We start from the raw sequence: 26141 nt of genomic DNA on the forward strand, positions 1-26141 counted from the left end.
TTGCAAAACCAAAAACATTTTTCAAGAGAGTCCCAACTTTTCTGAAATCAGGCTTGTAAAATCAGTTGTGTTGCATGTTGCAGTGGAAATGATTCAGGCTATTTGCATGACATGCGAGTGGGAGGAATGATGCTGAAACCACTGCCAAACATGATGACTAAGCACTAAAGGAAATGTGTGAGAGAAGATTTTATAATCCTGTTGATCAGGGTTCACTTTGCTCAGCTGAAGTTTCTCTCACCTCCTGTCATCGCAGTCAAACTTTTCCCTTCTCCTGAACGATGTCCGCACAGTCGTACACAGTCCTGCAGAGCCAATCACAGTCGAACCTCTCGTCCTCTGCATTGTTTCCTGTGTTTACTCATTGGTTCAAAATGCTCCTCGCTGAATGTCAAGAAAATATTAGAATATTGGTGGAAACAGGCGTGTGTCCAGGGCCTCCACAGGTGCCATTGTCCTAAACTTAGATTCATAAGATATATGTGTTTATTAATGTCATCAACAGCTATAGACCCAATGTCTTTATGTGTGCTTACAACCACATTATAGTCGTATATCAGATGTTCATGTTGTGCCTATACATGCTGAACAAAGTGGTAAAGTGTCTTTTTGGTGATGGTGGCAAGTAAATACATTTACTCAAGTACAAATTTCAGGTACTGTACTTGAGTTTTTCCATTTTCTTCAGCTTTACTTTACTACATTTTGAAGTAATGTACTTTCCACTCCACTCCATTAGTCTGACAGGAGTAAACTCCTTCCACCACTGCTTTGTGGGTAAATGCACATCCTAAACTGAAGTGCTGTAAACTGGCATCAGTGGCGTCTAATGACCTGCTCACCTTTATTTAAAGAGTCAGACATACATGAGATTCACACCCAGGGGAGGTTAATGTAGGTGGAGGCAGACCTCCACTCTCCATCTGCTGGGTCCTCATTTACACCTCCAGACACAACACATACATTCCCACATCCAGCCAAAAATACACACAAACGCACACACACCCAGAGCACAGATAACAGACAGAGGTGCAGCGTTATTATCATGTGTCAAAGCCACAGCAGCATCGACATATTACACCAGCACACACACCTCCCGAGAGGCTGCGATACACACTGACTGACACTCAAGGACACAGCACAGGAAAAAAAGAGAAGAAGACAGAGGAAGTAATCAGGTTGATGCCTCTGGCCTTGCTAATTGACAGCAGAGCAAACTTCAAGGTGCTCTGTGCAGCGTTTCACCGTCAATAAATCGTGACCACAGTCATTAGTAGATCAGTCTAATAACTGTGTACAAACACGAGCGTCACGGAGAGGACGGCTCACACGTGACTCCACACTGCTTCGGACATCTTGACGAGCTTTCTGCAACAAAGAGCGTCTCTGGTTGTGTTTTTCTACCTGCTCAGTTTGTGTCAGTTTACTTCACCTGGCTGTCATCAACCAACAAATGTTTGGGATGAACGTGACACTCTGAAGTACAAAAGGTGAACAGCCGCATTAGAAAGTGTTTGTTTCTTTGGTTAAACGTTGAGGCTTGTCCATGTAAAAGCATAAACTCAGCTCAGAAGGGGTGTTTCAGTTGGAAGCTGCCAATCACAGAGCTTAAAATTAGGTCACACACACTTCTAATGGCAGGTTGAAGCTGAAGGTTACATCACTTCAGGGTTCAGGATCAACTTTAGATGAGCTTCACATCAATAATCTGAGATTCCTTCAGACAGTGTCCCTCAGAAACAAAGATGAAATCAGTAAAAATAACATGAAGCAGAGTAAGATTGAGAATTTCCCTTAAAGAAAATGCATAGAAAGAAAGAAAGAAAAGGAAAGGAAAATAGCGAAAAAGGAGTGAAGAAAAAACAATGAAGAAAGAGAAAAGAAAGAAATGAAAGATGAAGGAAGGATCAAGGAAAGACAAAAGAAAGTAATGAACGAAAAAAGGGGAGGAAAGAAGGAAGAAAATAGAGAAAAAAGAAAGCAATGAGATGGAAAGTCAGGACAAAGCAATGAGGAGTGTCAGAAAGACATTAGCAGGAAACAGAGCTGGGCAAAAGAAAGGATTGCTGACCGATCAGGAAAGAAGGAATGAAGAAGAGAAAATGGCAGTAAAAGTGAGAATGAATGAAAAAAAACAGGCTGAATGAAGGACATAAAGATGGAGGACGGGCAGAGGAAGGTGAAATATGAAAGAGACAGGTGACAGGAGGACGAGTGGAGGAAGAAAGTTCTCTTTAATCTCTGGAAGGTAACGTTAGCTTTGATTTTTTGATGAGCATGTGATGGTACTATCAGAGGACGACAGTGCGGCGGTGACCTTTTCCTCCTTCTGTCACGCACTCTTTTATCTGTCTCTGTCTCTTTTTATCTGCCTCCACCTCACTCTGTCTCTCTGTCGCCTCTGAGCTCGGGAGACATTTGACTTCCTTTGATGGCCGACTTGTGACGCGCTTTTCCGCCGCGTGTGCGAGCGCGTGTGATGATTAAGCTGCTAACTGAACTTTCAGCTCCACAGATAAACGTGCGGGAGGCGCTCACGCTGGGTGACGCTTTCAGTCTTCAGTTCCTCCCAGCCCATAACTATGGCAGCAGTGTGTTGAGGCGAGTTGAAGACTTAAAGCGCTGCTCAGATTCATGCGGCAGAGCCGAGCTGTCAGCACAACCACGACGCCTTCACAGGCGTCTCTGCTCAAGGTCCCGCTGCTGTCTGTCTGTCTGTCTGTCTGTCTGTCTGTGAATCCATCTCATCCCACATCAGTCTTGTTAACTGTCCCACAGCAGCTTTTCTCATGTTTCTGTTGTTTTTTATGGGAAGAAAGAAAGAAAGAAAGAAAGTAAGAAAGAAAAGAGATATAAAGAAAGGAACAAATAGAGAAAAGGAAAGAGAAAAAGTAAATGTAGGAAGGAAGGAGGAAAGAAAGAAAAGAAAGACAGAAAAATAAGTGAAGGAGGAAAGAAAGAAAGAAAGAAAGAAAGAAATGACGGAAGGAAGGAGGAAAGAAAGAAGCAAACAAAAAAGGAAGAAACAAATAGAGAAAAGGAAGGACGAAAAATAAATGAAAGAAGGAAGAAAGAAATGAAAGAAAAAATGAAAGAGAAAGAAAGGAAGAAACAGAAAAAGAGGAAGAAAAATGAGGGCAGGATGGAAGGAAGGAAGGAAGGAAGACAGGAAAAGAGAGGTATGAAGCAGATATAAAAGAAAAGGAGAAGGAAGGAGGAAAGACAGAAGGTAAGGAACAAAGAAAAAGGAGGATGAAAGAAAGAAAAGTTACTTTTTATCGTCTTTGTTCTCACCTGTTGTTCACCTGCTGTCAGCTCAGTTCCTCTCAGTCTCATCATATTTGACTCTCACAGTTCTGATTAGATGCATTTTGTATCAGTTTTCTCTCGATGAACCTAAATTATTCAGAATAATCTGTGTGATAAACCTTGAACACAAAGAAACTTTACTCCACTTTACTGGAGTATTTCCACGTTTCTTCTACTCCACTACATTCAGAAGGCAAATATTGTCCTTTTCATTGTCTTTGCGTTTTCAGATGACAAATTTGAAGTATAATCAGCAAGTACACAGTAATTAATGATGATTATCATTGATGAAGCCTCACAGCAGCACGTAAAGCAGTTAAAATATCTCCACCTTCTCCAGCTGTAACGTTTAACACATCTAGAAATACAATCACAGTAATAACATTAGACTCTGCATCATGAGTACTTTTTACTTTCGGTACTTAAGTATATTTTCATGCTGGTACTTCTTTTTGAATGTATGACTCGTACTTGTAACTGAGTATTTGTACACTGTGGTATTTCTACTTCTTCCACCGCTGACAGGAAAAAGTTTAAGACAGCTGTAAATGTGATGAATGCAACCTCTTACTTTTGTCTGCACTGTTCTGTATTTTATTTTCATTTATTTATTTTATTTATTTTTTGGCTTGTGACCCCTTAAGAGCAAATCAATGTGTACTTGTGATCTTTTGATTTATTTTGCATTTAGAGGTCTGAAGAGGTCAAATTTTGCCAAAGGAAAACAGCAAAAATTAGAATGAAGTCTGAAAAATGACCACAACTTTACAACAGAAGATGTTTTTTTCTGGTTTCTCTCCTCTTAATCATCTTCAACTGCTCAGATTCATCTTGCGAGACCCCGAGAGACCCTTTTTTCTAAAAGCTTTTCAAGATCTTTGTCCAAGTTTGCCAGGATTTCAGTCCTGATGTGGAAAGTTTATTGGACTGCATGTGTTTATTTATGTATTTCTTCGCTTTTACTTGCCTTTAATAATCCCACTACTGTACTTCAGATTATAAATTGGGAATGTGGCCTCAGTGGAAGCTGAGGCCCTGAATGCATCACGGCAGTTCAGATGTTCTGACGTACCCTGTGGTCTTTTTAGAGGAAGTGTTGACAACAGCAGAGTGTTTTCCGACTCTGTTTTCTGAATATTTCCGTCACGTACGCTCCTGACATCTCTGCTGCTCTTACTCTTAATTGTTTTGGCTCTCTGGATGGAGTCACACGAGTGGCAGCATGACAGGAAAAGTGAGTTTCCTGCAAATACACAAGCACATATTGCTGCAGAGAAACGTATCACAGTGCCGTCACGCGTCTGTTTGTCTTGAGGACGCACAGATTTGCAGTGGCAGGTGAGGATTTGGTCACTTCTCAGCCTGAAGATCCCAATCTGTGCCCGGTTTTAACTGTAATCCCTCCTGACGTCAGCTCGTCCTCCTGTTCTCCCTTTCCAGTTTTCATCCCTTTCCCCTTCACACTTCCCACTTGACACATCGAGCGTTTTTCATTTCCCAGGAGGTTTTGCTCTTGAACCGACGGCTTTCTTTTTCCCCGTCCAAGCCCAGCGCTCTGCTCGATTAATACGTCGGGATTCGAGACACCAGAAGATTTAAACCCAAGTGCTAAATTTGAAAGCTGCGTCATTTCCTCGGGGTAACAAAAACTAATTGGCTCATATATGATAAATTGTCAGCCAACTGCTTAAATATGTCACCACAAACTGTTTCAAGCAGCACGCCCGCCGTTTGATCCGCGGCGCCCTGGGGAAATGTAGTAGACTTTAAGTATACGTGTGGAACCAGAGAGTATACTAAGTACACTACGTTTATCCAGGGGGGCACGCTGCCTGCTGGACCCCCACCACAGAGGAAAGGAGAAGGAGCTGCAGCTGAATCATCTTCATCAGTCGAACGTTTGCTCTCACGTGTACTCATCATAATGATTTACACAAAAGTACTATTGATACCAGTGCTGATACTGCTACTGTAGGTATACAGTTAGTATGACTGTTACTACTCTGGTTATTACTGGTGTTTGTACTTCTGCTACTGTTACTAGTTCTAGTACTACCACTATGACAAATACTGTAATTCAAGTAGCTTAAGTATCACTGTGGTTATCACAACTACAACTACTAGTTTTTGACTACTGTTAACTCCTCTGTTGTACCACTCCTACTATTACTGCAGCTTTTACTACTCCACTACTACTACTACTACTTGATCTATGGTTGCTTCTACTTCTACTGCTTCTATTGCATGCAATGTTAGAAGTACTGTACCACCCCCACAACCACTACTTCCTTCGTCTGCAATTACTATTACTACAGGACTACATGCATGAAGTGTGTTACTTTAATGCTGTTCAATGTAGTATTATTTGACTACTTATGATATACTTATCTTACTATGTCTACATCTGCTGTTATTTAACAGGTCTACTGCTTTTGGTACACTCATGCATACATGAATATACATGTATTATACTGCTACTATATGTATACTAAATGTTCTGTTGCTGTTACTGTTACTCTACTACTATTACTACCTTCCAGCACTTTGCATGGCAGCTTGTTGTACTACATAAATGCAGCCCTTTCTGCTTCTTCCATAACTATTAATGTGAGTTACCTGCTAGTACAAGTAGTGACTGTGGTGTACTTCAACTACTACTATTACATACGGTGTCACTAGTACAGCACAACTACAATTGAACAACTACTACCACTCGTACTTCTGCTGCTACCACTATTTTTCTTGCTGATGGGGGTCCAAACCCTGAGTGCTCCTCTCACCTCTGGGACTGCTGTGGATTTCGCCCTCCACGTCTGATCGAGTTCTTTCTTCAGCCTTTGGTGTTTCTCGGCTTTTCATGCTCTTTGTTCCTGACGTTGCCGTCACTTGTGATGCTGCATCCATCGCTGCCGCTGTCTTCTGTTCTCGTCCACCACTACAGTGTTTGTTTGCTTCGCCAGCACCTGCTCGTCAGTCTGAAACTCTCGTTCTCGAGCACCTCTGACGCCGTCTTCCAGCCTGTATATACACTATCACAGCCACTCGGTTTCAGGGTACACATCATTTGTGTATTTATACGGCCCAAAATCACAAATCACGAATTTGCCTCAAAGGGCTTTACAATCTGTACAGTAGACCCTTAATTCAGATAAGGAAAAATTCCCTCAAAAATCCCTTTAACAGGGGAAAAAATAGGAGAAACCTCGAAAACCCTCTTCCAGGATGGACAGACAGGAAATACATGTTATGTGTACAACTTAAACCAACGCAAACAAGAGGACAAAATATCAGATTACTAGTGTTACTATGGTGTACAAATACTCTGAACAATGACAGTGACCCTGTTTATGTTTGTGTGCAGTTCTACAGGTGTTTCAGGGCGTTCCTGAGCTGCTCCACCCCCGAGCGAGGCTCCACCTTAAAGACGCTGTCGAGGCCGACCAAGACGCTCCGCACGGTCCGGCCGGAGAGGGAGCACCACGTGTCGGCTCCGGCGCCCTCCTCGGCCCTGCCCTCGCCCAACTCCGTCCACGCGTCCTCGCAGAGAGCCAGCCACGCGGCTCCGTCCCCGTCCAATCAAGGCTCTGCCGCTTCTCACGCCTCTGCCGCCATCAGCCCCAAACCCAAACTGGTCCTGGTGGCTCACTACAGAGAGTAAAACCAGGGACACGACAGGAGACGAACGTTTACAGAGCAGAGAAGGAGCGAGGCGCAGGTCTCCAATTAAGAAGCAAATCCTCTTAATCGGGGAGGATTTGAAAAGAGCGAGCACAAAGTGAGCTCAGTGGGAATCTTAAATACAAACTGGGACGTTTTAATCCCCGAACAGGTTATCATCGCCCTGTGAAGTCGGCAAACAGGGATACACACAAAACGTACTTACCAGAGGCACTGTACATAAAGCGGTAGGCTACGGCTCAGCATAGTGCTTCATGCTAAGATTACAGACTTCTTTATAGACCAGACGCAGACGCATAAATAGGTCGAGGTATCTTTGTTACGTAACGAAACAATGTTCTTTCTTAATCTGAGAAATTATTCCGGAACATTTTGGAAAAGCACAGTGTTCTTTGGTGGATATTTCATGAACTGTTTGGTGTCGTTTTCTTTCTGGTAAACAGGGCAATGAGGTATTTTGTGTGTAGCTTCTGTTCGCAGGATTATTCTTTTTTCGACGATAATTCAGTTGAAGAAGGGGGTAAGCATTTTTTTTTCCTGACCCCGTTTCCATGCCTGATATTTGAGGATTTGATACAGAGTATTAAAGATTTGTTGAGCAATTTTATGCAATTTGGAACTGAGAAGGTTTCTATTATGCCTTTATTTACACGTTGATCCATACGGGCCCTCCGTCGTCCGATCTGCGACTGTAATGAAAGCCATTAAAGGGACATTTCGGCATGTTATGAGGGACATGTGAAGTCACTGTTTTGAGTTGTCTTGATGTTTCTGAAGCGGCAGTTTCCTATTGGTTTAGTGGAAACGTGGTTTTGTGTTGTCTCCTGATTGTATTTTCCTTTGCTTATGTAACATAAAAGAAATCATGTCACAAACAGATTTGGGCGTCTCGCTTCTTTTTCTGTTTACTTCACCCAAAGTGTGTGTCGGTGTGTGCGTGTCTTCCTTCAGAAACTGGAGCTCGGTGTCATTTTCTCTCAGTCCCATCCCTCTTGGCCATATTCACATGTGGTGTTAATCCATGAATTATTAACACAGGCATTATTTACAGGGACGGAAGAAGATTAACGCTCTAAATTACAGCCTTCATCTGAGTGGAAAACAAACCACAATCTGAGCGTAAGAGTTGAATAAAACAACTGACAGCCATGAATGAATGATGAGGGCTGTAAACACACACACACACACACACACACACACACACACACACACACACACACACACAAAGAGAGAGAGGCAAGAACATCTGGGCAGCCTCTCAGTAAACAGTTTGGGTGAAGCACTTCTTGCAGGGTTTAAAAGTGGCTGAAATGTGTTTGCTCCTCGTTTGCAGAGGCAGAATAAAGTTTGAAAATGTCTTTAAAGTCATTTCAAACCACTCCTGCTGCACAATCCACCTGTCGTGGAGACCTGTAGACCAACAGCTGAGTGATTCAGGACTCCAGGGAGGTTGTTTTTGGTAAATCACATTCACCTCATTTGACAACTAGGGATGGTTGCATGATTGCAGAGTTTGTTAAAAATATTGTGCGTTGACAGCACAGCACTATATCCATAAAATTTAGGTTTTAATTAGCTATAACATGAGATGCTGGCTGACAAGAGGCATCAGCATGTGCTTGGCTTCAGGTGATTTCACGTTAAGCATAACGTTGGATTGGAGCCTTGAGGAAAAACTAATGTCGACATTAGTTACGACTTGAATCTTGAGTAAAACACTGCAGTGTGACACCATGACAATTTTATAATTGTGGAAAGTTATCATATCATCACTGGCGGAAGACATCCTTCCCTCGAGGATAAGTACCAAAACCACGCTGTGAAAATACATCATAGTTTAACATACATCATATTGATGAACTCAGTTAAATTCCACCACTGATAGCAACTATTTTATCTTCTATCAGGACAATCAGGAGGGAAACAGCACAATTACCTGCTCAGTTACAGCTCATATGTGACTGCACAGTAAAGCGTGTTTTATAATGTGAAGTTGGGTGGAAATGGCTGTGAGCAGAACGTGTATTTGCAGACACGCTGTGTGTAATTTGGGCAAACTGACCCTGTCATAGCATTCCTATGGCCTGGCCTTTACCACCATGAATACAATGTTTCCGAACAGCTCTGTGCATGTGTGTCTGTCTGAGTCTGTCTGTCTAGGATGTAATTAGAAACACTAAGGAGTCAACCGGCTGTGGTCCTATCACTTGCAGAGACACAGGTTATGTAATAAAACAGATTAAATATGGGCTGATTATCAACCCCAGACATCCAAACCAACAGCTCTACCCTTTATGTAGCCTAACATTGCAAAATGTGTAAATCATTACCCGACTGTGATGGGACATCAGGACACAGAGTTCACTTTTTAATGAAATTATACTGGCAAGCTGCAAGAGATAAATGTTACAGATTGGAGTGGCAGGCTGAACCGTCCTCATCTCCGGCTGGTGATATAATGTTTGTTTTTTTTTAAGTGGGGATCTTCCACGTTTAACTAATTAACACACGCTCTTTGCACTGGACTTTCAGACTCTTTTATAACATGATCCCAAAAAGTAACCCTATCAAATCTGATCTTGCAGCGCTACTCAAAATAAATTCCTTCAATCTCATTTGTCAGTGTTACTCCAATAAGACTGTCGGCTCTGGTCATATTTCTGATTTAGCATGCTCAAAATTGCTTCATATTTGTGTCCTCGCTTGACTGTTTACAGGTTTTGGGTGTTTTTGAAGCACGGCCAGGTTTAATTTTTGCAGAAAATGATTTGTCACCCATCCTTGGACCCCTTTCCGCCTGAGAGATTCAGATAATGAAGTAACGCAGGATATGATAGGTTCAGAGCAGGATAATTATCACCGTGGCAATGAAAGTTTCTATTATGCCAGAGAGAAACTTCACAGCTGGATACTTCTAGATGGTTTAATATCACCAGGCTATCATATTTAAAGCAAGTTGTCCCCACTTTACCTCAACCTACCTGCATTCTTAAGCAGCTCATACATTGCCAGCACATGGCGACAGATGTGGTGAAAACTCTGTATAAAGGTTGGTCTGCAGGGAGCCAACAGCAAATATCTGCTCCATGGGCCCCAAATCAGATTAATGTGACTGTGATTGGACCGAATGTCTGCTCAGAAATTTTGAATGCACTAATAATTGTTACAATGTGACATCAGTTTGTCCAACGTTTCCCAGTTATGTACACGAGAAAGAGAGAAAAAGTACAAGCAAATACTGAGATAACCCCTTTTTTATGAAAATGTGGTGCTAAAGTTAATTGAGTTCTACATTTTAGTCAGCAGAGTGGTGCTTTCAGCATGCTCTCGAGACATCAGACTGATAAAGAAGCACAGATTTGATGCTCATTTTTAAATGAGATGCAGCACTTCCTGCACTATTAATTTTACCTCAGTGATTACAACAAATGTAGATAAACATTGATCCACACGCTGAAGATGAGTCAGAAAAGATAAATGAGCTAATTTCCAGCGTCCCTTTGTTGCCAGAAAACACTTAGCAAAGCTGAAACAACAGAAGAACACATCCATTATTAACAATTTATTGTTTGACATGTCCTTAGCGTGTCCCTTCTCTGACTCCGCTGTAATTGGATTGAGCAGAAATGTCCTCACATCACATCTCCGCGTGAGTTGTAGCTGGACTAAATCCAATTCTCGTATTGGAAAAGTGAGTGTGTATCTCCAGTAAATCGCTACATGCATCCTCATTAGCGGCATGATAAAGAGAGGCAGTTAAGAATTGGTTGTATAATCGCTGTGTTTTCAGGATGAATGTCCACGTCCGTTCGAATGAGTGAAACAGTTTTATAGAGAAGAAGATGCCAAACGGGCTGAACTGAAATCTTATAACTGGATCCTTTTCAGCACAAACTTCTGCACTGAATCCAATTTTAGTGATTTTTATTTCTAACCGAAGGATTCTCCGTTTTGGATTTTGAAATTATCCACACACGTGTATGTTTTTTTTAAAATAAAACTCCCAAGTGTGAGAACATTTTCACAACATTTTTTACTCTTTTTAGCAAAAGTCTAAAATTTGCTATTCCAATTTTGATTTAAGACCCCAGAAAGTGCCACACAAGTGAAACAGTATTAGCATCAAAAAATACCAAACGAATTCATGAACCCAAATAGCCCATCTCAGAATAATATTATAGGATTCTAATCATTGATAAATTAATGTACAAATTTAATGTTGTAGCCGCTGAAGGATATTTTCTATGACTTTATGTAGCATTGTGAAGCTTAATATAAAATACTGCATCATATTCTATTTGTTAATAACATTTTGTGTTTGTAATCTGCTTCTTTAAGTAACTAGAAAGTCAATCTGTTGAATAAATGCAGTGGAGAAAAAGTTCATATTTTCCTCTGAAATCTGGTGAAGGAGTATGAAGTATAAACCTAAAATGGAAGTACAAGTACAGTACTTGAGACAATGTACTGCATTCCAACAGCTTAAAGAGATGTATAGGCACCATCCACTCCTAAAACTCCTTAGTCTCTGTGGTGGAGCAGTTGATGGAGGAGGTTCAATAAACATGGCTGACGCAGTGCAGCTAATAAGCTTTGACAGCATCTCTTGTTTTGAACTCTCTTGTTTGCCGAAAGGTCAGCACTGTCAAAACAGTTTCACCATGAAATCTGAGCACTTTCAGTGCTGGTGCGACCAAGCCTTTAAACAGAACTGAGCTTGTGACTGGAATCCCCTGGAGGACACCATTGATCTGGGACCTTTTGAATATTTTTCCGTATTTTATGCCAACTGTTTTTCAGTTTGCAGCATCAGACTGTTCAATCGAGCTTACAGGCTTAGCGGGTGTCATGCCTTTGGATCAAAGTCATTAATACCTTCATAACAGTTAGTTGTAAGGTCACAAATAAGTTCATAATGTTTAAATAAATAAGTTAATTTCATGGTTAAAAACTGTTAAAATGCTATGGTTAAAAGTTATCAGAGTGAGACACCCTTCGTAAAGGATCGTTTTGGTTTCTGCAGAGCGGGTGCTCATCTCATCAATAGACAGTCTTTGGTGTTTTTTCTCTCACGAGAGATTGGCTAGCGGTACGGCAGAAACAAGATCGTAAAACCCTCATAATACGCTGTGTTGACTCTGGAGCGTTTGAGCCACGGGAAATATTCGTCTTTGTAAGTATTACGTGTACAAAGCACTTATATAGAGGCCACAAATGTTATGAATTAGTGTTTTGAGTAAGTTTGCAAAGTCAATTGCGTTTCCGTTGGCGGATACCGATGTTACCGACCTGTATTAGCTACATGTTTGTGTTAGCATACCACATGTACTGTAGATAGTAATTGCATTTTTCTGTATGTTACAGTCAATATTTGTCAACATTTGTCAACATTTGTCACCGTCGTCATCATTTATCACTAACTGGCATGTTGACTACAAAATGGCTCCATAAAAGCAAGAAAAGAAAGCCTTGTATATGGAGTTTTCTTAAATGGTTCGCTAGCTGTCTAGCAGCACACTTCCTCACGCGTCGTGAGGACAGCACAGCGGGTTTCCGGTTTTGGAAAGATGAAGTTAACAGTAACACAGCTAATGACAAACCACCATCACTGCGCGGCATCTTCTTATGCTCTAAAATGAGAGATGGGTGACCAGATTCAGGCTACATTTTGGCAGCTTGTATAGTCGGCGGTTTTGAATACAATTTGGGTCTTTCCTGTGAGGTCCACGACTTAATTGAGGCCAGGTGAGCTGCATTGTAATCAGCCAGGTGCTCATTGTGAGGCAGCTGCTGCTAGTTGGATTCAATGGACTCCATCAAGTTGGTTGGATTGGAAGATGAGTTAAAATGGGTGTTTGATCAGCTTTTTAATCTCCTCTGTAATAAGCAGGGAAGTTAATAAACACTGAAGTAATCTAAGAAAGGCTGACATGAAATCACTACTGAAACCACCATCTACATTTACCTTTTCTGGGTTGACTCTTCCCCACAGCTGATGCTAATGGTACATTCCAAATGGTATTTAAGATCAAGTGGTGATGCTTTGACTGTCAGCCAGAAATGAAGCCAGAATTTCAATATGTATCCTTCACTCTCCCACAATACCTCTTAAGATTACAGGGAATCTGCACTGGTTTATACAGTATTAATTGGGGCGAGTTGACTGGGAGCTCTGTGGGAGCATTTAAACCTGTTGTTTGTAACATCTGCAAGTTACTCTGTAGTTTGAGCTTGAGATAAAAACCTGAACATGACGCTTGTGAGTGAGTCAGTGACCCTGTCTATACCTGACACTGACAGGCATCTTGGGTGATGTGATCTAGTGGACAGCGCCAAATACAAGTGTATTGCCCCATAGCCTAAATATGACAGATTGATGAGTCTAAAGAGGGTAAACCTGCATTTTGACTATGAATGTTTGGAGTTGGAGAGGCAAACTGATGTGACTCAGTATTAAAAACAGTAACCACCATTTTGCATCCACCTGTTCAGGAAATTGTTCTGTACAAGAAATATATAAAGCTATGCTAATAAGGTGAAACAATCAAAACAACTCTCAGGACCAGCACTGTTTTAAGGTACATACAGCTGCAGGAGACTTGGTAACACTATTCACTGATGGTACGGTGAAGTAGGAAACACAAGCCATGGTGTCTGGTCTCACTGAGGCTCTCAACTTTTAAGGTGCTGAGCAAAGATTTCACTACTTAACCCATTAGCCCACAGCACCACCTTCTACTGACAAATGAAGCTCATTTAGCACAGCACTGCTATCTCCTACACCTGGTCAATATGGAGAGGCTCTGGTGAGACCACCTGAGACAACACCAACAGAACGCTGATCATACTCCACTCCAATAGCTGCTGATGGGGAATCCATGACACAGCCACTGCTCACTCAGAACTTTAATTAAAACGTATGTTTATGTCATCAGGGTACAGAATTGATTGCCCCATCCTCAGCGCATTAGATCCTGAAATGGAAGTCGGATTATGGATGTTTAAAATCTGCCAAAAGTAAGTGATGAATGGGGCTATTTATGGTAAAATAATCATTTTAAAGACAAATCACAAAAGGCATTACACATCAAACTGGGTGTATATGACGGAGAGAGAAAGGGAGCGAATGAGTGAGATGTAAAAGGAGAGTCAGACCAAAAGCTTTAGTCATTCAGGGAAATCTCTTTTGCAAAAGCGAACCAATTCGATTGATTCCAGCGTGTGAGAGCGAGTCATGAATCAAACAGCTCTGTGATGAATGGCGTCATATTGTTTACAGGTAATGGCGGCGGCAGCATGAGCATAGGATAGCTCTATAATTCAATGCAGACAGTAAAGTGGATTGTATAATGTTTCTGTTTTAAAAGGAGAACAACCTCTGTTCGAAGACGAGTTTTCAGTTTAGCTTGAGTTTTGTTATTAATTAATTACAGATGAAGCTGCGCTGCACCAATTAGATCTTCCTCCCCAAAATTTAAATAATAAAGATCTGGAGACAAGATGGTGTCATCAGCATAAAGGAGGCTGGTATTCACTGTGTCTGTGGCATAAATGGGTAGAACAGGTCGGGCCTCAAAATCCATCTGTCCACCTTTTTTTTTTTTTTCTTTTTTTCCCCTTTGCACTTGCACATTCTTCTCTACCAGTATAACAAAAGTAAAAACAAAACCTGCTCAGCAAAAATGGAAACTTTTCCACTCTTCGAGTAAATCCAACATCAGTTCTTCAATCTCTCACTGGAGGGATGGAGGATTAGAACTAAAACTATTATTTCCTTTAGCAAACCCCAATAAAGCAACAAGCTTCAATTGCATCAAATACTGACATTTATCCCAGATATGAACAAATTGTGCAGGCTATATATATCTCCGTCATTACAAGTTGAAATGAACGCATTAAGTGTTAATATTGGGTTATTCCGGCAAAAATATTGCATATCTTCTACCATTTACAACTTGAAGCTGATGTGAAGAGATGCATGTTTCTGAAGGCGCTGGCACAGTTGAATCTACTCTGCTCATCGAAGGCAATGAAAGAACAGACTTTAGCCTTGTCTTGCTGTGCTGTTTACTCTGTCACTGTGATGAGCAGACTCATTCAGTTCAACCACTGAATTAATTATGTGTGTTCATGCCAGCAGAGTCCTGTCAATTTCATCAAGAATGTTACGTATCAGGTGTCAGATAACGCTTGACCAAATTTGTATTTTCTCCAGTGATCAGATGGATTAAGATGTCTGTTAACACAACTGCTTCGCTTGCCACATGGGACATTATCCAGCAGGAACAGGAGCATTCAAGACGCAGGAGAGCAAGACAGCTGAGCTCAATCCTGTTTTTATTAGAGGTAATCATCCCACAAATCTAATCCTTTAATATTAAACTAACACATCACAAGTACAGCAAACACATTGGTGGCTGCAGGTTGTCTAATCAGACATCATGGCATTTTGCCAAACATGGCTCCAGTGCGTGCACAAGCCTGGACGCAAAAACTGGAATATCTCAGCCGGGCCGATGAAAGAAAGCGTACATCATATCCTCAGAACATCATGTGTTCCAGGTAAGTCGGACAAATGTCACTCCATAAATAAAAGAAGTGTGGGAAGACTGACTGCTGTGCACTTTGAGGATCAGGAAGACCTCATGGCTGACACCAGCTGGTATGACAGTCCATGAGGTCTACTGGTTGGCACACTGCTTAAAGACTGTCTGCAGGAACATGAAGGCCTGAGACAAGTGAACACTGGAGTGCAAGGAGGTCATCAGACTGCCTGCTGCTTAAGTCCTGGATGAGGTTGACCAAGTATTTACAGAGCTGGCCAACAGCTCGCTGTTCTCCAGGTATGTGAGCTCCATTGATGGCTGCCATGTCCACATCAAGACCTGGTGACCAGGATTACCTCAGCAGAAAGCTCTTCTCTCAGTGCGTGATGGAAACATGTTGGAGTCCTGAATATCAACAGCACTCTGTATCCTCTCTCAAGTAAGACTTAAGTAACTTCCTGATCCATCACTATTCGTCAGTAAATACAAATTATTGATTATTGGTTTCCCACTGTCGACTAGTTTATTGTGGGTCATGGTGGCTACCCCTGCACTGAAATATCTGTGGCCATCATCATGGAAGGTTGCAGAGCTGCTTCTTCCACCATCATGCTAAGGCCTGTTCCATTAAAGAGCAGGTCTTTGGCATGTTGGAGAGAGCTGTTCTTCAGGTTTCTTGAGGTCGACCACACCTTTGCACCTTCAGCCAGCACTACCTGTGCATTGCTGCACATCACCTGTATCACCACAGCGGGACATCCTTGAGGCCTTCAATGATGTAGGGGAAACTGGCGTGGTTCCAGCACGTCCAGTGAGGCGCTATCAAAGCGGACATGGCTGCGAGTCCGACTGGCAGGGCTGCTCTCGGCTCCACACGCACACCCTGTTGAGCTGCAGGAACATGATTATTTATAGACCTTGTGGACATGAAGGCCTGGGAGACAGGCCACCACACTTTATGATTAGCTGTGCGCCTTGAAGTCCTTTTTGTTTTATTGATGCATCTTCATAAAATATCTTTACATTTGATTTGTGTTACTCTGGAAAGGAAGAGACATTTGTTAATTAAGTGGCTAAAATCACTGAAGCCTATTCAAATGTATTCTGTTTGCACTGCTCAGCTGCCTGAAAACGTCCTGCTCACATAATCAAAATGACAACACCCAACGCTAAATGCAGAAGGGCACAAAGGTTAAAACACAATGTAATCTGAATAATAATAGAATTTCAATAACAGATTGGACTGTGTCCCAATTTCCAACTTAACAGTCTAGTCAGAAGTCAGTAATAACGATAATGACGATGATAAATAAGTGATGAAATCATGCTTTCTAAGTAATTCTTCTTGAAACAAATCCAAATAACATTCAGTGTTGCCTCTCCCAGCTTGGAAACATCGGTCCTCCTTTTCCACTTCCTTCTTTAAAAAGGCAATTAAAGCCCCCCTGCAGGTATGTTGTCTCTTGGTGAGAGGTGGGTGGCTCATCATCCACCGGTGTGCTTGTGCCAGGCTGTGCAGAGACTCCTCTTCCTCCAGCTCCCAGAAATGATGAGCCACAAACACCAGAGGCCATGTCAGTCATGTCCTACACGAGTCCATCAGGACTGTGGACGCTTGTCTCATGCATCAGGGAAAACCTGTCCCCCATCTGTCCCCATCCTGTCGGTGGATTACTGAGCTCCTGGTGGATATCAAATGAGGGATTTATCAGTGAGGTGTAGGCACACTCTTAATAAATACACTCAACACAAAAACACAAAACCTCACTTTTATATTTTCCCTTTAAATTGTTGGACACTTGTGTGGAAGGCAGTTTTCCCTCCATGTCCTCATGACTTCGCTGTGGAGCACAAAACATGTCAGCTCATCCCTGCTATGATGCAGGCTTTATTCTCACGTACGGCATTTGACTCATGAGGGTGTCACATACAAAACGAGGGGCAAAGCAAAAGTGTGATCGCTTACAATAAGTGAGATACATACTAATTACAGCAAACGCTATATTTAGGATGCGGTGGACAATGACAATAGCACGACGTTCGCATCAATTATCACACAGAGCAGGTGCTTGTGCTGGTGAGCAAAACAGAATCAGACGTAAAACAGTGAAGTCACCGCCCTGTACCTGATCAGCCTCACTGCGTATTCATCTTTCCCTGTTAAATGAAACATATTTCAGACCCGTCAGTAAAGGGCAACCGTACAACCCATGAAGCACATTTAACTGTCATAACATGCAGAATGATCAGCCAGTGTGTGGTTTCCATCAGTGACAGTTTGCTTCTTGAAATGGGCCTCTAACATGTGGCAGCCATGACAGCTCCTAATGTTTCAAACACAAGATAAAGAACAGAATTGAGCAAGAGCTGTAGTCATGTAATATTTTCTCCAAATGTGGCACAAAAATAAAATAAAAACCCAATACAAACAGGGTCGAGTGAGCACGAGCTGTTCTTTTCATCAAATATGTTGCACATGTTGGGAGGATGCTGTTAGTGAGACTTGTGATATAACAAAACAGGTTGTAGATGAAATAAACTGAGTTGAATTGTTGGGGATCCTGATTTTCTTGCATTAAATATCATTTAATGAGTATTTATATGTGATGTTGTTTAGCTGAAAGTCTTCCAGGGGGGCTGCTCTCATATCCGTTGGGAGCTTTGGGACGACCTGCAAGATGGCCGACCAGAACAACTTTCGGTTCGAGGCTTGCGGAGCGAGGAAATATCAAATAAGAGACCTGGACGTACCCCGTGGATGTGGAGTGGGAGTATCCACTTCACTAACTCAAGTAACTCAATTTCCTTCTCTTCTTCAGTTGGCTGGTGGCAGTGTGCTGGGGAAAACACTTCATTTGGAGACTAGGTGCATTAAGTGCACACAGGCAGCAGCTTTGAAAAAGATGCATTTAAACTGCTGTTTGGACCTGAGTCACTTGACTCATTAGCATACAACTTTAAAACAGCAAAAAACCTGGGCTGCGACGCATCACCACCTGGGCGAAGCTCTTGAGGGAGCGGGCTTAATTGGTCAAATTACTCTTCCCACTGACTCTCTCCAGTGAGTCTACAACAACCTTCTCTGCAGCCTCCTGTTTTATTCCGTACAAACACACCTGAGCAGTCTGTGTTTGTGCATAACTCAATGCCACATAATGACAAGCACTATCTAAACTTTTACTCATAAGTGTTCTTCTTTTCACTTCATGCCCTGTGAATGCATACACTTTACTGGTGCCACCATCACTTTCAGGTCATGCATTCATCCACTGCTCAGTTAATTTGCACATATTTACATCCAATGTCAGACTGCTACACCTGCTTTAGAAGCATTAAACCTGCGTTACACTCTGTGTTTGCATGAAAAACTGGTGCAAAAGATGTCCCGCTGTCTCACTTTAATGTCTATTTTTCTCTCATTTGAACAGGAAGTTGACCAACAGTCTTCCAAAATGCCGACAGCCCAACACCTCCTGCAGCTGCTCCCAGCATGCAACAGGGGAGTGGCTAGTGAGGCTCGAGTCTGCTGTGTTTTACCTCCCTCACCTCATATAACTCAGTGTAAGCGCTCACTGTTTATTCCTCACCTCCCCGTGTGATCATTAGCAAATAGCACGCCTCATTGCTTCCTTTGCTTTTACCCGCTCTTCCTCTTTTTCTGATAAGTATTCCCACTGCCTCACATCGCCTCCCCTTTTATGCTTTCACTCTGTCCTGCTGCTTAGACGATGTCCACGCTATGCTGGCTCAACCTGATAATGGCATTTATGTGTGCAAAACAACTAACGTTTACAGGCTGTTTTCATAAAGACCTTTGTACACTTCAGAACACCCAAACGATTGGAAAATGGCCGGGGTATGGTTAGAACAAATCAGATGAACAGCGACTGCCCTCGTCCAAAGGCACAAGGTGGCCAAAATCCCTGCCCTGATTAAGAGGGAGAAGACGTCATTGTTCAAACAGGTAGTGCAGCCAACACTGAGGAATTTGTTTTGTAGTGGGAGTTAGTTGTGTGACAGATGAAAAATTTAAATCCTGCCTACGTTCTCACCTGTGCACACCTGGGCAGCCACTGTGCAAAGCGGGCCTGCTTGTCAGATTGTCAGTTTCAGGGATACACAGAGCTCTTGGGGTTTCATGTTTTTTGACACCTCATTTGAAGCACGAGCTGAATCTCGTTTTCTCCTTCTGTGTTTGCATGCAAACTGCATTTTTGGTCACAAACTGATTTTTAAAAATGCTCTCTTAAGTGTAGATTTTCCAAACTCCAGTTTCTGTCTAAATAATCAGCTGCTATTGTCAGTGTGTTTTAGTTACTATCACCAAAACCGGTTGATGTAGACTTTATCGCCACCTACTGGCCCAACTGGCCTATTTGAGCGTTTGGAATTGCTTCATATTTTGTAAGAAGAAGGTTGTGTGGACAGAAACGGTTCTTTTAACTGAGTGGGAAAATATCTGTTGAAGAAAATCTTTGTTTTAGTAAACTCGTGCTTTATTTAGTCTCAATGACAAATGTTTCTAAGTGAAAACTGACAATGTAAAACAAGGATTTGATTGCAGCTCATCAACATTATCTGTTAACTATGCACAAATTAATTCATATGCTGCTGCACCAAGATGTCAATCAAATCAAAGGTTAGTGGTAAATTGGTATTGGAAAGCAGTGGTCACAAAGAAAGTTACATGCAGCAGAAAGCTCTGAGGTTGGCTGTTGCACACACTACAATATCAATCTGATGTCAGTTTGAATCGAATGCAGCGTTTGCTAAATGTCGTATTCTCTTTGGTTGGTTTGTGGGTTGTAGCTGCAGTCACGTTGTGACAATTTGGACCTAAATTTTTCACTCTGTCAGAGTTTTGATGCAGCAAAATCTCTAAACCAGCTGCTCTAAACCACCATTTTTGTTCGTCTTGTCAGCTTCAGCGAGTTGCCTTTAGTGAGCATCACATTTGTCCTTCATACTGTCACTGCGTCTTTAACGCTGATGGGACCAAAAGCTGGTAAACATGTTTGTTTTTGTCGTCATTTTTCTCTTACTGTCCTCTCATGCCTCTTTGTTGTCGTGGCTATGAGCTGCTCATCTGTAATCCCAGCTGTGAGCTAATATGGTTTTGCTATTAACAAGACTTTGAACTCTCACACACACACACACACACACACACACACACACACACACACACACACGCATATGCATATTATTGCACATTCATGCACTCATTATTAGGTTTGACTTTTTCTTCTTCGCTCTGAAAGAGTTCCCAAAGGAAATGTCAAAGGGCACGTTGTGTAATGAGAATATTCATCACAGCAAATTACAGTTACAAACACACACACACACACTCTGATCTCCACCTGAGCGCATACAGGCACATGCAACAGCCATGTGACACTTGTTTTCGTCCCGCCATGCGCTTCCATACATCATCTCCCACCTTTGTCCTCCCCTCCATTCTGCGGCTGATCACGACAATAAAGACAAACGCTGCAGCTCATCCTCGCCTCGTAAAAACATCCTCGCCGCCGTCCTTGACCTCTCTGGGTCCTGCCTGAATGCGGCCGTTGCCTCTCTCTTCGCCCTTTGCTCTTCCTCTCTTTCTCTTGTTCCCTTGTGTAAGAGTGGTTGCACACAGCGTGGCCTGTGTAGACGGGAACATTGGAAACAAAAGATGGGCAAAATATAATGGGAAAGAGGCAATAAGGCTTCCAGGAAAACAAATATGTAAAGGAACAGAAATCAAAAGGTTCAGCACTGCTGCAAAATATCATGAAAAATAGGCAGGAAAGCTTCCAGCAGTGTCCTGCGTTTCGTATGTTTGTGACTCATGTTTTTAGCTCTCCCGTTGTTTACATTTTCATATTATTTAGGGCCACTGACGGTGCTGCTGCAGAAATCTCTCACCGTATGGAAAACAGAATAATTGAGAGTGAGTTTATTGCTTGTTAGGTTCTTACCAACTGTGAACATCTTGGCAAACAACAACGATGAACAAGACAAGGCAAGCCAAGCTCAGCTGGACTGTGATGGATCCTGTGGGGAAAATTGTCAGAGACTAATTGTGCCTCTTCTCGCAGAGGTTGTAGAAGATTCTTGCTCACCTCTCAAAGCTGGTGAAGAAAAGTTTTTAGGTTGTTTGCCTTTGTCTTCTGCTGCAAAACAGCTGCTGTTCTTTTTGCTTGGCATCTGGATTGGAGTGTTCTCTCTATGGATGACTCCGTGCAATCATTTCCACATGGCAAGCCTTTTTTTTCTCCGTGGAAATACTTGTAAACAAATGCAGTAACCTGCTGCCAACTGTCAAAAAAAAGTTTCCCACCAATCGCTGCAACACAATGATAGCTCGTCCCGCTTCAAAGAGGTTTAAGAAATGTGTTTTTTTTACTGGAAAAGTGGTGATACATGAGCTTACAGGTCAGGGTAGCAAGTCCAAGTCAAGAATCTGTATGGGGATTGGGATTAGGGTGGGTTTGGGTTTGGGGTTCCTTGTGGGGTTTTGTTGCACTGACTTACAGATAAGGTCACCAGATACTCCCTAAAGGGTTTTGGCTAAAAAAGAAAGACTGGGCAGGGGGATTAAAGCACGAATGCTTAAAAATAGTGAAATACTGGGTGGGTTGGTGTCTTTGCTGGGGCTTCCACAGTAGTCCTCCAAGATTGACTGACAGTCCATCTGTTTGTTTCTTATTAGGGCTTAAATCAATGAATTTGACGATAATAATGATGAATAAAAGGATAATAAGAAATAAATTAGAATTCATATTGGATATAATGCTAAATACACTTCACACTCAGGCTAAAAAAGTGCTGCAGACAACCTCCAGTACTCCAGAAGTGACAGAACCAGTGATCTAACAGCATCAATCACAACAGAAGATGGAACATATGCAGAACATTTCCCGTCATGGAGACAATGTGATCAGTAAGGCCAAGACAGTAAGTTATCTAATTTAATCATAACTCTACGAGACATGGGAATAATATGAATAGATGGCCAATTTTTAGGGCCTTTAAGTGCTTCAAAATAAAAATGTTTCAGTTTTGCCTTAAGTTTGTGGTCTCTTTAATGCCATTAGGAACCCTTTTCCAGTCCCGGACAGCAGACTAGCAGAAAGAACTTTTATCCATCAGGCTGCTGATTCTTAGCAGTGCTGCCTCTCTGACCTGCAGGAAGAAAGTTAAAAAGCAATTTGCGGCTTCACCATTTACAATTTGTGAACCTGACAGTTTTAACTGTGTGACTCTGGACTCCACAGGGAGCCAGTTTAGCTGCCTGGACTGGGTCCTCCCTGTGTGCTCTCCTGGACTGAGACCTAACAGCACTCTGATCCATTTAGTTTTATCCAGCCTTTGTCGTTCCTGGCAAACTAGCCTCTCTGTTTCCCATTCAACTCACGACTTCTGCTGCTTCTCAATCAGCCACTTCCACTCGAGCTTCTCTGTCTGCGAGTTCAGCTGCAGTTTTTCCAAGATGGTTAATCCTCCTGTCTGACACTTCCCCTCCTCAGACAGGAGATGTTTGGAAGCACTGTGATTCTTTGTTAGAGTCGGTCATTCAAATGCTCAAAAAGACGACCGAAAGCAAGTCTGAGCACACCGAGCCAATTATTTACTGCTCAAACAAAGACAGTGCAACTTATCCGAGCAGGTTTCCGCTGTGGATTTAAGTTGCTCGTCCAGGACAATGTTGTTTGTTGTCCTCGACATGTCCGTCAGCTAAGACTGTGTTGTTGCCGTCCTCTGACGCTGAGTAGGCTCATGACACCTGATTTGCTGAGTGGCTGCTTCCCCTTGTACAGTCTCGCTTTTTCTGCAGTGCTCTTTAATATCGATTTTTGTCGGCATGCTCTCAGGTTTGCTTCGGGTCTGAACCTTTTGTCTTGTGATGTAGGGAGTCAGTCATGTTGTTGTAAACAGCTTCCCTTGATTATCTTGTCCTTGGCTTAGGGGAACAGCAGTTCTCGAATCTTTGCCAAACCAGTTTCCAAAAACCTCCTCTTCAGTCAAACTGCTACTTCAGAATGATCTGTGGACTCAAGTTCCAGGTTTCCAAGCTTCACTTCCTTAATGTTGTGGGTCAAGACTTTTGTCATGTTTGTGCTGGAAGCGCCACAGAGACGTTACTCGGTCCAACATTGAAAGGCTGCTGTCCTGACCGTTGCATAAAAGTGACTTGGGGAGCATGTGTACTTAAGTGAATTTAAGATTTCCTCTGCAGTGATGGGAGACAACCATCTCTGTAGCACATCTGAATAAACGGGTATGACAGCTCATGAGAGGTTTTCCACAAAGCACTTTAATGATGGCGATTGAAAAGATTTGATGTCCCGAGTGCCCAATCTACATGTGACAAAACCCAGATCTTACTTATTATTACCAGCTCTACAATGATGTCTGGTGCTGGCAGCATCGTGTCTTTCTGCAGCCGTGACTGGCACTTATGACTGGTGCTAAGATCTACATTTCAGCAACCTGAAGCACACTGCCAAAGATAGGCTGACTTAGGGCCGAGCCAGGCCTTAAGCCTCATTGGAAACATTGTGAAGGACATGGAAACAACTCATGTCCCATCTGATGTGAGCAGAACTTGAGAGAATCTGCATGAAGGAAAGGAGAAACTGCCAAAATCTGCAGTCAATGATGATGAGTGATGATCTTACAGAGAAATGAATAAAGGCTCTCTGCGCTCATGTATGGAGACCTTTGAGTTGTTAATCAATTTGTAAAAAGGAAAAAAAAAATGTTTGTTTCCACAAGAAAATTGGAAAAACTGAAGAGATGAACTCTCTGTTTCCAGAGGCAAACATCCACCTGAATATATCAGGATGATTGGCCATGCATTCTTGCCTCCAATTCAATACTCTCCTCTGTTTGCACAAACGTCAAACAGACAAATCGTGCAACCCTTTTAACTGTTTAGAGATAAGAGATGTAAAAGTGGAGAGATGAAACATGAGACAGGCGACTAGCATCCACAGAGCCAGATGTTTCCCTCGTGAGCTGGTGGAGACCATGAACAGAATAAATACATAAATTAAAACCCTCCTCTCCACCACTGGATTGTTACATAAAGCTGTCCTTGACTGTTGTTTCTGTGCATTTAAGAATAAAACCTGATTACATTCATTGTGCTGCCTGAGTCAGACCATTAATTTGTGCATTGTCATGAAATAGGGAGGTACTTGAAGCTTGGTGACATGATGCCGGCTTGTGAATGTGTCATTGCTATTGTTGGTTGTGGTCAGTTTTGTTGTTTGATGATGTGAATTCTTCTCCCTGAGTGGCACTTAAACAAATCTGGATGTAAAACACCGCTCGCATCAGTGTTTTATTGTTTTATTCTGGTGTGACCAAGCTTCAAAATGTGATTATTTTTGTTAGCATAGAGAGGATCTTATTAAGTAAGTGAATCAAATCAGCCTGAATCAAGCTGAAATCAAACTAAATTGAGACCCGGAGGCTTTTTTCTGGAAAAGATGAAATTATTGATAGAAAATAAAATAAAAATGCTGAACGAATAAACAGTGAGGGACTTATTGTCCCTCTTACATAAAGGTTTAAATAACAGTTTTTTTTTAGTTGATGATCTCCACTTTCTCCCTCCATCAAGGGTTAAATGTGAAGGGCCTCAGGAGAGAGGATGAGGAGGAGGAGGAGGAGGAGGAGGAGCCATCTGTTGCCTTTAAACAGCTGCTGTTCAGATGTGTGCGCGCACACACACACACACACACACACACACACACACACACACACACACACACACACACACACACACACACACACAGCGTTGATCCAGGTGGCACATGTTTCATCAGACAGGAAAAGTTTGGAAAGCGTACACACTAACATAATTCAGAAACACACACACTTACGTGTTCAGACAAATTTTTATTAGAATGGACTCTGTCACGCCGGGCAACTGGCTGCTCCACTTTCATGGGCCTTCACATTTAATTTTCAGAGTGCTCCATTACTTTGCTTTAATTAAATATGGGAGAGGAGACACACAGAGGGAAGCAGAGCAAATGCTGCTTCTGTTCAGGACGAGACGGAGGCCCGTTCGGACAACAGTTATCCCCACACTTTTGTTTTGAGCACACGCACCTGGCAGTGTTTTAAAAGGTGATTCATATTTAATCAGACGTGCTGTTAGTGAGGGATGTGCCCCCTTTGAGCTGCGGCGTGATGAATGAGCGCTCACGGCGAAGGATAGCAAGATAAACACCGGGGCATCGCCAAGACGACAGCGGGAGGCGGGGACATCTATCACACCAAGGTTGCCACGACAACCTGTCGCCGGTTTGTCGCCAGGCGACCGCTGCGCGCCGCTCGCCTCGGAGAGCCGCCCGCGGCCCTCGAGAGACACACAGCGCAGGATCCAAGTAATCAGCAAGTTACACGACGACAAGCGGAGGAAACAAAAGGGGGAAACTTTTGAATGGGGACAAACACACATTCTGAAGGCCAGATGTCACACACACACACACACACACACTCTCTCTCTCTCTCTCTCTCTCTCTCTCTCTCTCTCTCTCTCTCTCTCTCTCTCTCTCTCTCTCTCTCCTCTCAAGCATCTTTCTTGGTTTGTTTTTCAAGTCTCAACAACCA

The 26141-nt window shown here is 42.4% G+C and overlaps 1 protein-coding gene across 1 annotated transcript in view; it reads left to right on the forward strand.

The window, feature by feature from the left end:
- Positions 1-7863, forward strand: part of tmtopsb (teleost multiple tissue opsin b) — a 31309-nt gene extending 23446 nt beyond the window's left edge. The window contains exon 4 of the mRNA XM_076760959.1: positions 6671-7863. Coding sequence (XP_076617074.1) covers positions 6671-6967 — 297 coding nt within the window. The 3' untranslated portion in view covers positions 6968-7863. The remainder of the gene's footprint in view (positions 1-6670) is intronic.
- The last annotated feature ends 18278 nt before the right edge of the window (positions 7864-26141 follow it).

This window comes from Chaetodon auriga, chromosome 21, assembly GCF_051107435.1.
Source record: "Chaetodon auriga isolate fChaAug3 chromosome 21, fChaAug3.hap1, whole genome shotgun sequence".
NCBI lineage: Eukaryota > Metazoa > Chordata > Actinopteri > Chaetodontiformes > Chaetodontidae > Chaetodon > Chaetodon auriga.